The 13,554-nt window shown below is 38.2% G+C and overlaps 1 protein-coding gene across 1 annotated transcript; it reads right to left on the bottom strand.

Annotated features, from left to right (window-relative positions):
* Positions 1–1,233: 1,233 nt before the first annotated feature.
* LOC6599027 (cell death protein rpr) lies at positions 1,234–1,798 on the bottom strand. Its single transcript, XM_002024108.2, has one exon. The coding sequence runs from the start codon at positions 1,532–1,534 to the stop codon at positions 1,316–1,318; it is 219 nt and encodes a 72-aa protein (XP_002024144.1). The 5' UTR covers positions 1,535–1,798; the 3' UTR covers positions 1,234–1,315.
* Positions 1,799–13,554: the final 11,756 nt, after the last annotated feature.

Raw genomic sequence — 13,554 nt, forward strand, 5'->3', positions numbered from 1 at the left:
CCCTGCGTGTTTGACTGCCGCTTGTTCAACAACGTTGTCGGTGGGTCGTGGAGTCGGGGAGTGGCTGAAACTTTCCCCGAGTGGAAAACTTCGTCTAGATGGAAATATCCTCAAAGGGGGATAACCATACCAGGGCTAATAAATGCCCTACTTTATTTTTACATGTCTACCCCGAGCATAAATATTCGCTTCTATATTTGCAGATTTTGATCCAATACCAAATTACAAGTAGACAATTATTACAATTACTATTTTAATATTGAACAATTGCTGTCGGAAAATATTGTCCATCTCCATGCAAATTATTGTTTTCTATTTATTTATTTTTTTATTCGGAAATTAAAAGAACATAAAATCCATCAAAGCCGTCGGCAAAAATAAATACAAGTACTTGCCCTTAAAATTTTCTTATTTTTATGGATCTTTATCTTTGAGTGTAAATTTCGTTCAAGATCTGGATAGGAAAACCCCGTCGGAAATGGAAAGAAAACAATTGATTGATTTTATGTCTCGATTATCCGACGGCAAAACCATCTTCAAAAGGCAAATGTTCCGCCGTGTTGACTCTTGGTTCCTGAATCTTTCCGAGAGTTCATCAATGTCGCTCCGTCATGTGTTTCCGTTTTGTGCGCTGAAAAATTACCGCCATCAATAAATGAAATATCAGACTGTGTTTTCGTTTAAATTTTCTCATTGTTTGTTTTATTGACTTTTATGTTTGGCAAAAAATTGATACAATTTCTGGCAAACCCTCATCGTCGACATTCGATTCAGTATTTTGCTCTTGAGATAGAAAAAAATCTTCCGGAAAAAAAAATCGCTTACAAAAGATCTTACAATCTATTTCAGATTACATAGAGAGTTGAGTCTGTGAATTAATTTAAATATGCTTAAAATCTGGAAATTATTGCTAGAGAAACTATTTTTTTGTTTTCCGTACAAAATGTTTTTGTGAAAATATTCTTTTAGGGATTTTTTGTTGTTTTTTTTTTTGCATACATTTTTTGTTGTATAATTTTTTCGTAGAAACAAAACCATTATCACAATCGCTTTGATGATTAAACTAAAAAAAAAAAAAAGAAAGATTTTCGGGGGAGTCCTGGGGCGGTGGTCGATGGGTGGCTTGGGTGGCTGGTTGAAGCATATCCTGGACAGAAATGTGGCTGATTCATGACTGGGTTTTTCCTTTGTACTTATAATTCTGGACTGGACTGTAGTTCTCTTCTCTTTGCTGTTGCTGTTGCTATTGCTGCTGCTGCTGCTGCTACTGCTTTGGCGCTCCTCTCCACGGCTCTCTTTCGGCTCCGCTTACTGCTTACTGCGAGGGCTTGCGGTACTTGCCGCACTTGCGGCCGCCACCGGACCGTGGCAGGCACTGGCTGGCCGCGCTGTCCATGAACTGGCGTAGGGTCTCGAGGACGACGGTGGCCAGGAAGCGCCACTGGGAGTCGCGTAGGCGCAGCAGCTCCTGCTCCTGTTGCGCCGCCTTGCGCAGCAGAGTCGCCTGGTCGGGTATGTAGAAGGCCACTGCCATTGCTCTTTGTCTCGTCTCTCTTTTATAATTGCACAATTGCGGGCAATCGACTGATGACTCAATGACTTTCTCTTCTTTGAATATTAACTAAATGCTTTGTTGCCTTTTGCTTTTGCTTTTGCTTTAGCTTTTGCTTATTGTTACGCACACACACGCCACAGCACAGATTCGAGTTCGTTCACTTTGTTCTTGGCTCTGCTCTGGCTCTTTACATGTATCTTTCTTTATTCAACTGTTTGTCTTCGCCTCACGTCCGCACGCTTCGCTGGCTGGATTTTGAATGCGGGGTGAGCGCTGCCCGATGCTATTTATACCAGCGCTCTCTCTCTCCGCTGCGGTGGTTGCGCTGCTTGTTCTGTTCTGCTCTCATTTCGCTCTGCTCGCATTTCCTTAGGCTCGCTCTCTCTCCCTCTCTCTCTCTCTCTACCTCTGTCTCTCTCTCCCTCTGTCTTGTGCTCTGTACGAATTTTTTTGTTTTGGTATTTTTGTTGACATCGTCTCTTTCGTATTTTTTCATCTCACCGAAAATAAAAAAACCCGTAATTTGTTGTTGTTGCCAGGGCGCTTGAGTGTGGGCGTGGCAGAGGTATAGGTATAGGCGAAAGCAGAAGCTGAAGCAGAAGCAGCGGCCGCACTGACAGTGACAGTGGCAGTGGTGGCAGCGCGGCCACCTTGCGCGCCTGTTGCCATGCGTGTTGGCAACGTCGCTGCCTTTGTTGTAACTGTATTCGGCGAGAAGTACAGTTAGCATATTAATTGTATTAAATCGTCAGGCAATGACGATGATGAAAGACGTACGAAGAGGATTTCTCGTACTTTCGGTGTGACAGACACAGAGGGAGAGAGAGAGAGAGTGACACGTGAAATATGGGCAAGTGGCAAGTGGCAAGAAGTGGGCCTAGTACATCCATGGGATATCTGTCTTACCCGACGAGCCCTCCCAGCCCTCCCCGCCCTCCAAGCCCCCAACGACAGCATCTTTCTTTACAAATGCCTCCCCACACACTTCCGACTAAATATTATGACAATCTCTCATAAATTCACGTTATGCATATACCATGTAAGGTGCACATCCAACAATGGGCTCGTCCCGTCCTCATTTTTGTATTTCACATGCAATCTTTATTCCCATTAGAGCGGAACAACTCGGATATGATCTGTACGTTTTTCGTTGGAAATTCCTTTATTAGTATCATTAAACGAAAGTGTCGTCGAGGATTATGTATACTACGTATGATTAATAATTATCGTGCTGAAACTCTTTCAATGACTTCTTTTATAGTATATAATGGAAATGATTGCAGTAGCAATCCAGACGGAAGAACACTTTTATCAACTTGCGGTCAGTTCATAATGTTATACATTGTATTAAAATAATAATGATACAATCGAGATTTTCCCAGTTCTTAGTTTCCTCGATCTGTTTGCCATACGCTTTTATAGATATATGTAGATATAGAGTAACATCCAATTCAAAGTTGATTTGGCACAAGTACCCATACACGTCTCTTCGGGAACCCATGGAACTGTTGGTGAGGTCTCTATAAAATCCTTTTACATAAGTCACCAAAATCTTTGTCCATAACTAGCCTACGGATGAGTTCCTATGTAAACTCCACCCACAATCCCGTAATGTTGTACCCAGAAGCACACACACACAGTCGAAACCTTACGGCGAGCGTCTCAAGTGCTTCCACTGGGATGGATAGAGCAGCGCTACCACTTAGGGGTGGCTCTGCGTCATCGTCATCGTCTACGGCCACCGAGTACTTCTACTTCTACGTCTAGGTCTATTGTTGGCAGAACTACTTGTTGTCTGGCCTGCTCGCTCGGTCCGGTTCCATCTCTTTCGCGCATTTATATGAAGTTCTTTTTTTTTTGTGTGTGTCTGCCTTCGCTTCTCCGCCTAGGGCTTGGCTTTTCCGGGTTCACGTCGTCGTCGTCGTCGTCGTCGTCGTCAGCATAAATCGCAGCAGAGGCGTGGCTTATTTCCTAACAGCATTTCATGCTCCAGAAGGCAAAGAGGAAGCCAAAAAATGTGTGTGTTTCTCTCTTTCGCCTTAGCCCATTGGGGGACCAAAGTGGTTCAAGCTGAAATTTTCGTTTTGGGTCTGTTTCTGTTTCGGTTTCTTTTTTTTTGTGTTCTCTTGAGTGTGTGTGTGTGTGTGTGTGTGGGGCGGAGCTATGCTTTGGACCTTTTTCGGTTGTGGCTGAGTCAGTGCCCAAAATGGGTGGAGTCTAAGGTCTTGGGTCTGGGCCAAATATGGTGAGAGGTTAGCCCCTGAAAACGATTACGATTATCGAGGGTAATTCGCGCATTTAATATAATTGAGGCTCTCGAATGTCAATTAGTTCGATGATTGCCCTCTTGACTATTCGGGACTCGGGACTCCGGGACTCCGGGATCCATCCCCTAGAAGATTTTCATCTAATTTTCCAATTGCTCAATGAGCCGTAGCCATCGTCTCAATGATAGTAATCTTGATGTTTGCTTAACTCTTGTTTTCCTAAAGGATTACAGGCCCAAAAGAAATCCCACCAGTCATGCGGGTAATTATTGCAAATATTATTTAAATTAAGCACGTTTCCAGAGGGTTGAACTGAAGATTGACTTGCCACGAAACCCATACATATATCATTTGCATAGCTAATTGTCATAAGGCTCTTCTGGGAGTCTTGTCTTGTGGCTTCGATTGTTCGATTGAGTTTTCAATCTGCATGTCAAATGACCCACATAATGGTACTCATTCCTCGAAAGTGTGTCAATCCCGGAAACCCAGGCACATCAGTTTCAGAATCGGGATCCCAAATTCCACTTTGCATTTTTAAAAACCTCCATTTCATCAGCCTCTGGCTTTCAGTCTTTGTCCGGTCTTGACTGCTCTTGACGTCTGTGCGGGCCACTCAGCTGCGATCGGGATCTGGGACTGCCTCAAATGTTGTATACAGTATACACATTCCATAACATTCGCAGATGCTAATGAGTAATATCAACAATGCGATAACTTGCGCAACTCCGCGGATTTTAGCGCTGTCATTTGTACCGTTTTTGCGCTGAATTTTTATTTTATAAAAAAACAATGACAAAGAGTATTATTTTGAACCCGTTTTGAACCCCCGCACACTCGGTGGGCTTTGTATTTATTTAATACAAGAAATAAAATCATATATCAAATATGTAGCATTTCTTTCATTATATTCAGCATTTGCAATGGAGTGTATTCCCAAAAGAAGATCGCCCTCTTTCTTTTCTTCATGTGTATCGTATCGTAATTGCTAAATCCAGAGCAGAGACACGAAGCTCAACGAAGAACCGAAAGAATCCCCGCTCCACGAACCACGAAACGAAAGCCATAATCGCACTGCCCTCGCCCCTGGGCGCGCGCTCTCTTCAATCCGACGGCAATCTCGAATTTCTCACTCTTTGGTGTTTACGTTTCCCTTCTGGGGCTCCGTTTCGTTAATTTGTGTTAATTTTTTATGAGCTCTACTGGTGGTCGATCTTGTCAGAAACGTTTTCATGTTTGTATGCAAATTAAACAACTGCGGTAGCGGATTGTGTTTTTAAAAAGTTTTTATTTTACTTCGAACTTCACTGATATAGATTTAAGTAGAGGGTCACAAAGGAATTCCGGGCCAAGGGATTGCGCGATCTTAATATTTAGCTAGACTTTGCGGTGTCGCTGCTGGATCAAGACTGATTTGAACTTTCTGATCTTTGCATCGTTGATCCCTTTCGGGAATCATTTTTCTATAAACATTTCAATTGATTTCGCCATCCCGAGTATTGGATTTCGTCATCCAAAGAGAGAACTGTAAAAGGCCTAAAGTGCAGGATCTGCAGAAAGCCGGGAGTGAGATTGTTTATGAGAAGCCGGGTGTGGGCAAACATTGGTTTTCCATTTAGGCGAGTGTCAAAGATTGGGATTGCGGCGGGGGCGCTTGAGATTGTACATCTTAGAAATCAATTAGGCGGAGGCCCAAGATTGAAATTGTTTTCGTTTTGGAAAGCCAAAGATTGTTTACAACTCGTATAAGAGCTCAATGGAATTGGGTACGTTAACTCCCCCCATTCTTAAATGTTTCGTCCCGATACATTTTGAAGTTCTGATAGAGCTCTAATTTCTTCTGACAGTATTTGAATGTTGCTTTCCACTATTTCTTCTGACGGTATTCTTATTGATTTAATAAGTACAAATTTGGTTAATTTATAGCCGAAGTAAAATAACATTAACAATATCAAAATGATTAAAAATAATGTTGTTAATGGTAAGGCCGTATTACCTAATGTTATAAGGGGATTTAAAATATTAACATTATCAAAAGAAAATTGCTTATCATTCGATTGTATATAATCGACTAATTCAAAATCGCTATATCTATGATGCGATATATATTTTAGAATTTTACCCTTATCATTTATGTGGGTTATATTATTTATTACAATTGTGTTGTTGAATATAAGGAGATACGATCCTAACAAAGTAGTATTGTCTACGATATTTTTGCCTGAAACTAATATGGCACCATCCTGAATGATGTCTATTTCTTTGTTTTTTTCCCTTTTTTTAGTGCAGTTGGCTTTAAAGCCATTAAGTAAATTGGTGAAACAGGTACTCTTTAAATTTATTTGTGCGTAATTGTTAAAAGTTTCACTTTTAAAATTATTCATTAAATAGTATTTCTCCTTACATTCACAAACTTTTTCACTTATAACTAACATTCCATCATTTTGTGAGATGGCTCTTGCATGGTAAAACTTGCAAATATCTTTAATTTGAGGATATTTTATGTAAATGATTATTAAATCTGCATTTCGAATTATTTTAACCGTTGCAATGTCCAACAGATCAGACAGTTCAACATTATGTTTTTCATGCTTATAAATGTCCTCTATTTCGTTTTTATTTAAAATTTTTGTATTGAAAATTTTTACTTTTAAGAGGGTTATGGTATCAACTAAATTTAGTAGGTCAAAAGTTATTAATTTTAAACGATGCTTTCTCAGTATCGTTTCTTCATTGAAGATGACATTCTTTAATGAATTTGATAGCAATTCAATTTCTTTGAAAAATTTGGAATTTATTACAAATTGTTTATTATTATTTCAGTTAATTCATTTACTTTATTTTGTATTTTCAAAAAGTCGTCATGATCAGGGCTGCCTGCTATCCATTTCCAAATGGTACCTAATTCATTTATTCCCCTTTCTTTCCGTTTTGGAACTAATTCTGAAATCATTAATTTTAATAGACTTAAGTCCATTGATATTTCCCACTCATCGTCTGAATTAATTGATTTGTTGACATATTTGGATTCTTTATCAATTATCTCTCTATAAAAACTCAAATTAGTAATATGGAAAAGTTCAGCGTATGTTTCATAAGTGTAAACGTCTCTGTCGTCTTTGAGCAATAGATAGTCACTATGCGTATAGTCAATTACTTCCGCAGTCGTCAATATAACAAAAGTCAGTATTAGTATATTCGCATACATTTTCTGGAAAAAATATTTAATATTTGATGTTATCTTTATGTATAATTCTGTTTCTATTGTTGATTATAATTTTATTCGGTCGATTTTCCTTAACTACCTGCTTTTTGTATCGGGATTGAAGTTTATTTCTTTCCCCGAATTTCTTTTCATAGACTACTTCTCCTATTTTATAATCTTTTTCTCTTCTATCTTTGTTATGTATCTTAAGCATTTTGGTCTGAGCTTCCTTAAGTAATATTGGATTATGTTTGTGTTCTATTTTGTTATACAATATGTCATATGGCATTTGATTGGTCGTTGAATGTATCGTCAGGTTATATTTCAGTGCCGCCCTTATTATTATTTCTGAATAATCTGTTAGATTTAGTTCATCCTTGATGCACCGCGCTATTTCTGTTAGTGTGGAATGTACCCTTTCTACCTGACCATTTGAGGTGCTGTGTCTGGGATCAGCATAATAAATAGTTAAGTTACTTCTTTGTATGAATGATCTAAATTGTGCTGAAGTAAAGCTTGGTTCGTTGTCAGTCATTAATGATGTTGCTAGCGGAAAGTGTTGTAAAATTTCCATTACCTTATTTTCAATGTTTAGTTTACTTTGAATTTCCTTGACCACCAAGTATTTGGAATAAGAATCTATACAAGTTATGAATGTTAGGTTTTGGGCATAGTATATGTCTAAGTGTAATTGATCTCCTTCTTTTGCTGGAATGGGAGCTTCCCCAATTGGAATTTTTACAGGGTGTCTCTGATATTTGTTTTTGTTACAGATCTCACAATTTTTTATATATTCTTTTAATTTTTTGTGCAGGTTTGGCCAATAATACAGCTTAGTTATTTGTTTGTAATTTTCGTCTAGTCCTCTATGGGCTCTGCAATGTGTTTCTTCTACAATTATAGCTTTATCTTCTGAATTTACTACATCTTGAAGGAACTTTCTCGTGAAGAGAAATTTATTTATGAAGTTTTCCTTTAGCTTATTTTGGATAAGGTATAAATCTTCTAAAGTGCAGTGTATTCCTGTGGTTAAGTGAGGCTGAATAAATTCTTTTAAAATGATTAGCAGATTGTCAACCGTATCAAATTCAATAATATGTCGGGTATTTTCATAAACTCTTACTAACTCATGAACTGTGAATCTCCCTTGCGCTAATAGTAGCTGCTGTTTAAATTGGTTTAGAGGCTTGCTAGTCTCTTGAATGACGTTTTCGAAACTACTCTCTGCTGAATGCTGAGTATTTATGTCTGATTCTGATTCTGTCTGGTCGACATCACTATCTGTCATATGATTTATTTTAATCCGAGATAACGCGTCCGCTACTACGTTAGTTGAGCCTGGCTTATAAATGATTTTTGGTGTGAAACTTTCTATGAAGTAATACCAACGTTTCATTTCAACATTTGGATTTTTTTGCGACATTGCAAAGGACAAAGGTTGGTGATCTGTATGTATTTCAATTCCACTCACTCCGTATAAATAATTTCGCAAATTTTTTAATGCCCATACAATAGCTAATAATTCTTTTTTATTAGTAGCATATAATTGCTCGGTTTTACTTAAAGTTTTAGAAATAAATGTTATGGGATTCCCATCTTGCGACAAAACTGCACCTATTGCTATGTCCGATGCATCTATGGTTAATGTGAATTTTTTATTGTAATCTGGTTGTACTAATTCAATATGTGCTATTAAACTGTCCTTTAAATTATTAAATGCTCCAATTGCTGGTTCATCCAGCTGTATTAATGCTTTCTTGGATGCCCTTCGTGAAACTTTCCCATTTACTCCGCTCAGATATTTTGTTAAAGGTTTGGCAATTGTGGCATAATTTCGGACAAATTTTCTGTAATACCCTGTTAGTCCTAAGAAGCTACGTAGCTCTCTGATATTTTTAGGAATTGGATAGTTTTGTATTGTGGAGATTTTGTCTGGATCTGTTTTAATGATATTTTGGGAAACAATGTATCCCAGAAATTTGGTTTCCAATTGAAAGAATTTAGACTTTTCAAGTGAAATTTTCATGTTAGCGTTTTGCAATATCTGAATTATATGAATTAGATCTTTATAATGTTGTTCTATAGTTTTTGAAAATATTATTATATCGTCCATATAAACGTGACAAGTTTTCCCAACTTGTTCTCTAAGTATATCGTCCATTGCCCTTTGGAAAATTCTGGGAGCGTTCGTCAATCCCATAGGCATTCTTAGAAATTCATATTTGCCGTTATTTATGGAAAAAGATGTTTTTTCAATATCTGATTCCCTCATTAAAATCTGATAGAAACCTGACTCTAAGTCAATGGCCGAGAAATATTTTGCTTTACCTAAATTGGCAAGGATTACTGAAGGATCTTGCATAGGGTATCTATCCGGTATAGTGTTTTCATTAAGTTTCTTAAAGTCTATTACTAATCTATGCTTAGGAGTTCCGTCCTCATTTACTCCCTTCTTTGGTACTACTATTACCGGTGAATTATATGGGCTTTTACTAGGTCTGATTATACCTTCATCTAACATTTTACTTATTTCGTTATTAACGAAATCGTTAACCGAATAAGCGTATGGATACTGCTTGCCATATACCGGTCTATCGTGTTCAGTGTTAATCTCTCCTTTTATATCCGTTCTGAACGGTAACTGTAAATTTATATTGGCATGGTCTTCTTCGATGATAGATACCATTTTCTCTCTGAGATTTTCTAAATTGTCCTCTTTGTAGGTTATTGTGTTATACAATTTCATTTTTTTCAATTCAGAATTTGCATAATTTTGAATGTCGGATATTTCTACGACGGCGCGTTCAGGATTTTTGCATCCCAAACTTTTAAATTGTTTATTGTCGGATAATTCAACGACGGCGTGTTCAGGATTCTTTAATCCCAAACTATTCGAACTTTTAGTGTCGGATAATTCAACGACGGCGTGCTCAGGATATTTTAATCCCAAACTATTAAAACTTTGGATGTCGGATAATTCAACGACGGCGGGCTCAGGATATTTGAATCCCAAACTATTGACGGATAATTCTTCGTCGGCGTGCTCAGGATTTTTTGATCCCAAGCTATATAAACTTCCTTCTACCTTTACTGAATCGCTTTTCATTTCTTTTTCTTCTTCAAAATATTTTTTTATTATATATTCCTTCAACGGAAGGATGGTTTTTCCTTCTATAAAGGTTAATTTGTTTAAAGAAAGGACCTCGTCATATATTAGTTTCTCCTCATTGTCTTTATAACTTAAAGTCCCCTTTCCTGTATCAATAACCGCTCCGATTTTCTTTAATAGGTTAAATCCTATTAGTAAATCTGCCTCCATTCCATCTATTTCATAAAACACTTGCTTTGTGTTGAAAATTGTTATATTATGGAAATATTTAATTATTGAAAACCCATTCACTGTAGCAACTTTCTTATAGATTGGTAATTCATTTTTATTGTCGTAAATTCCTTTTTTTATATAACAGGAAGTTGCTCCCGTATCTATCAAAACTTTTAATTCTCTGTTTATTTTTTTGTCTACTCTTTTTAGGTAGGGCAGACCTACTTCGGGGGCTGATCTAAAAAATGATCCTCCTCAATGTTATTTATCCTCATTGCTTTATTAGCCGGTTGTTCCGACATTTCGTTTAGTTTTCGTTTCTGCGCTGGATTGTCGTTAGACTGATTATTCGGGACTACGTTTGCCCTAAAATGCTGGGCTTGGCTATAATTGTTATTATTTCTCCTAAAATAACCGTTAGTATTCTCCCGATAATTTCTATTGTTATTATTTCCCCTGAATTGATTGCTGTTCTGTCGGTTCCGGATTTGTATAGATTCGTCTACCTCCATTGGTTCTGGGGCCTGATTTTGTTGTCTATTACCCAAGAAATAGGGTTGTCCCCAAGACATGTTATTCCTCTGCAAATCCCTTTTTTGGTCGAATGGTGAACTGTTAGTCCTAGGTTGTCGTTGGTTGAATCTTAAGGTATTAAAATTATTATTCCCTGAATTTCTGGGACCGCTGAATTGGTAGGCAAATTGGGCCCGAATGTTATTAGATTGCAATTCCTGTACCTTTGCTAAGGCATTCGGTAAATCTGGGGGATTCAATGAAAATAGGATTTCAGCAATGCCGCCGTTTAGGCCAGTGACAAAAATGCGTAAGGCATTGTCTCTAATTTTTTTATTTGATTCCTTGGTGATCTCACTGTCCTTTCCGTGAGTCATTATTGTCTTATTTATTAACAAGGTCATTTTCTTGTTAACCTCGTTATAGAAATCTATAATTGAAAGGTTCCCTTGTCGGAGAACGCTTAATTCCTGTTCTATTATGTAAATAGGTCTCTTGTCACTGTAAACAAAGTCAAGCCGTGAAAGTATGGCATCAAAATTTAGAACTGTCCCGTGGTTGGTCAGTGCGTCATGTGCTGGTCCTGTTATTTTGTTTCTCAAAATTGTTAATGCAATATAATATTGCTTACTTCCTTTCTTATATAACTTCACTGCAGTTTCTGCAGCTTCCCTCCATCCTACATATTGGTTTAATCCACCATTAAAAATTGGTAGGGATTCTATTACCTTCAATGTGGTGTCGTCTCTTATTGTCTCGTCTATTGTTTCTGCCTGATAATCCGATACCTGATCGGATTTAGTTTCTATTTGCTGTTTTAAATTTACAATTTGCTCTTGTACTTGTGAAATTTGAAGTGCTATCAATTGTTTGACCAGATCTGCTGTGAGATCGGTCCTTGCTTGAGAGTTAATCATTTTTAGTTTTTCAAAATCTAAAGTTAGCTGATCCACTTTTAATTTTTCTTATATGTTAGTTTTTATAATCTTATATATCCTAATTGAACTTATATATTTATTAATACAACTCTTGCTCACGAAATATCCGGTAGGGGTCGTCCTTCTTAGTTTGGCAGATCTTCGAACGGGTCTTCCTTCTTAAATTTCTTTGCTCAGCTGGGTCTTCTGGGGGTCTTCCTTCTTTGGCTTCGCTGATCGTTTCACTTTCTTTGTATTTTGGTTTTGTCGGTTTTGTTGGTTTTGTTTTTTTAAAAACTTTGGGTTTCTTTGGTTTTTTTTGTATTTACGAATTGCCTTGATTAGCTTTTTGTTTTATTTGTATTTTGCGTTGTATTTGTATTTGTATTTGTATTTGTATTTGTATTTGTATTTGTATTTGTTTTTGCACACCCTAAGCTCCGGTTTGTTTCCTTTTTATCTCACTTTTTTTTATCTATATCACACAGTCACTCCGCGTTTTTAATTTTGAAGGATTTATTCCATTAATTAATTGTCCTTCGGGTTTCGGCACGACGCAACACTTTTATCATTCGGTGCTTTTTAGACAACGTCGCCCCACGTTGGGCGCCAATTAAACAACTGCGGTAGCGGATTGTGTTTTTAAAAAGTTTTTATTTTACTTCGAACTTCACTGATATAGATTTAAGTAGAGGGTCACAAAGGAATTCCGGGCCAAGGGATTGCGCGATCTTAATATTTAGCTAGACTTTGCGGTGTCGCTGCTGGATCAAGACTGATTTGAACTTTCTGATCTTTGCATCGTTGATCCCTTTCGGGAATCATTTTTCTATAAACATTTCAATTGATTTCGCCATCCCGAGTATTGGATTTCGTCATCCAAAGAGAGAACTGTAAAAGGCCTAAAGTGCAGGATCTGCAGAAAGCCGGGAGTGAGATTGTTTATGAGAAGCCGGGTGTGGGCAAACATTGGTTTTCCATTTAGGCGAGTGTCAAAGATTGGGATTGCGGCGGGGGCGCTTGAGATTGTACATCTTAGAAATCAATTAGGCGGAGGCCCAAGATTGAAATTGTTTTCGTTTTGGAAAGCCAAAGATTGTTTACAACTCGTATAAGAGCTCAATGGAATTGGGTACGTTAACTTGCATGTATATTTCGTATTATTTGATTTCCCATTTCTTGATAGAGAGAGAGGAACAAAGACAATTGCCAAGTGATCCGTAGCACATGGGTCATTAACTCTCACTCTACTCCCCGCTCGCTCCCACCACTCACTCACTCGCTCACTCACTCGTTTTGTAACGGCTGTCATTGAGAGCTGCTTAGGCAGACGCTGCTGCGATCGGTCGTCGTCGGAAGCTTAAAGGCAGCGATTCCCAGGCCCCAGCCGCGTCGGCGATGAGTCATACACACGAAACCCCTCATACATAGGGGTGGGGGGGTTCCACTTGCTCTCTCATTCCACAGCCCAAGAGGACGAGAGATTAGAAGGCCGAACATATTGATACCCTTGCAGGTCGACTATTTATCTAAGATAGTTCCGAGTGATAGAAGGGCAGCCCATGGGTATATGCCAGTTGCTGTCTCTGCGTGACAAACGTTTGGTCTGGTCCATAATACCCTCTGCAAAGTTACCCATAACGAGACCCATTTAATGTTGTTTAACGAGTGTGTGTTCCCTGGTTTTTGGTCGGGTGAGGAGAGGAGAGGCGAGCTGGGCCTTGATGATCGTCTCACCGTCTGGTGCATAACTGTTTACGGATTCGGACACTGGT

Source organism: Drosophila persimilis, unplaced genomic scaffold, assembly GCF_003286085.1.
Source record: "Drosophila persimilis strain 14011-0111.01,24,50 unplaced genomic scaffold, DperRS2 tig00000808-arrow-arrow-pilon, whole genome shotgun sequence".
In the NCBI taxonomy this organism is placed as follows: Eukaryota; Metazoa; Arthropoda; class Insecta; order Diptera; family Drosophilidae; genus Drosophila; species Drosophila persimilis.

What these genes read in the sequence shown, in the direction of transcription:
- LOC6599027 (XM_002024108.2), bottom strand. Translation starts at nt 1,534, where the DNA reads ATGGCAGTGGCCTTCTACATACCCGACCAGGCGACTCTGCTGCGCAAG.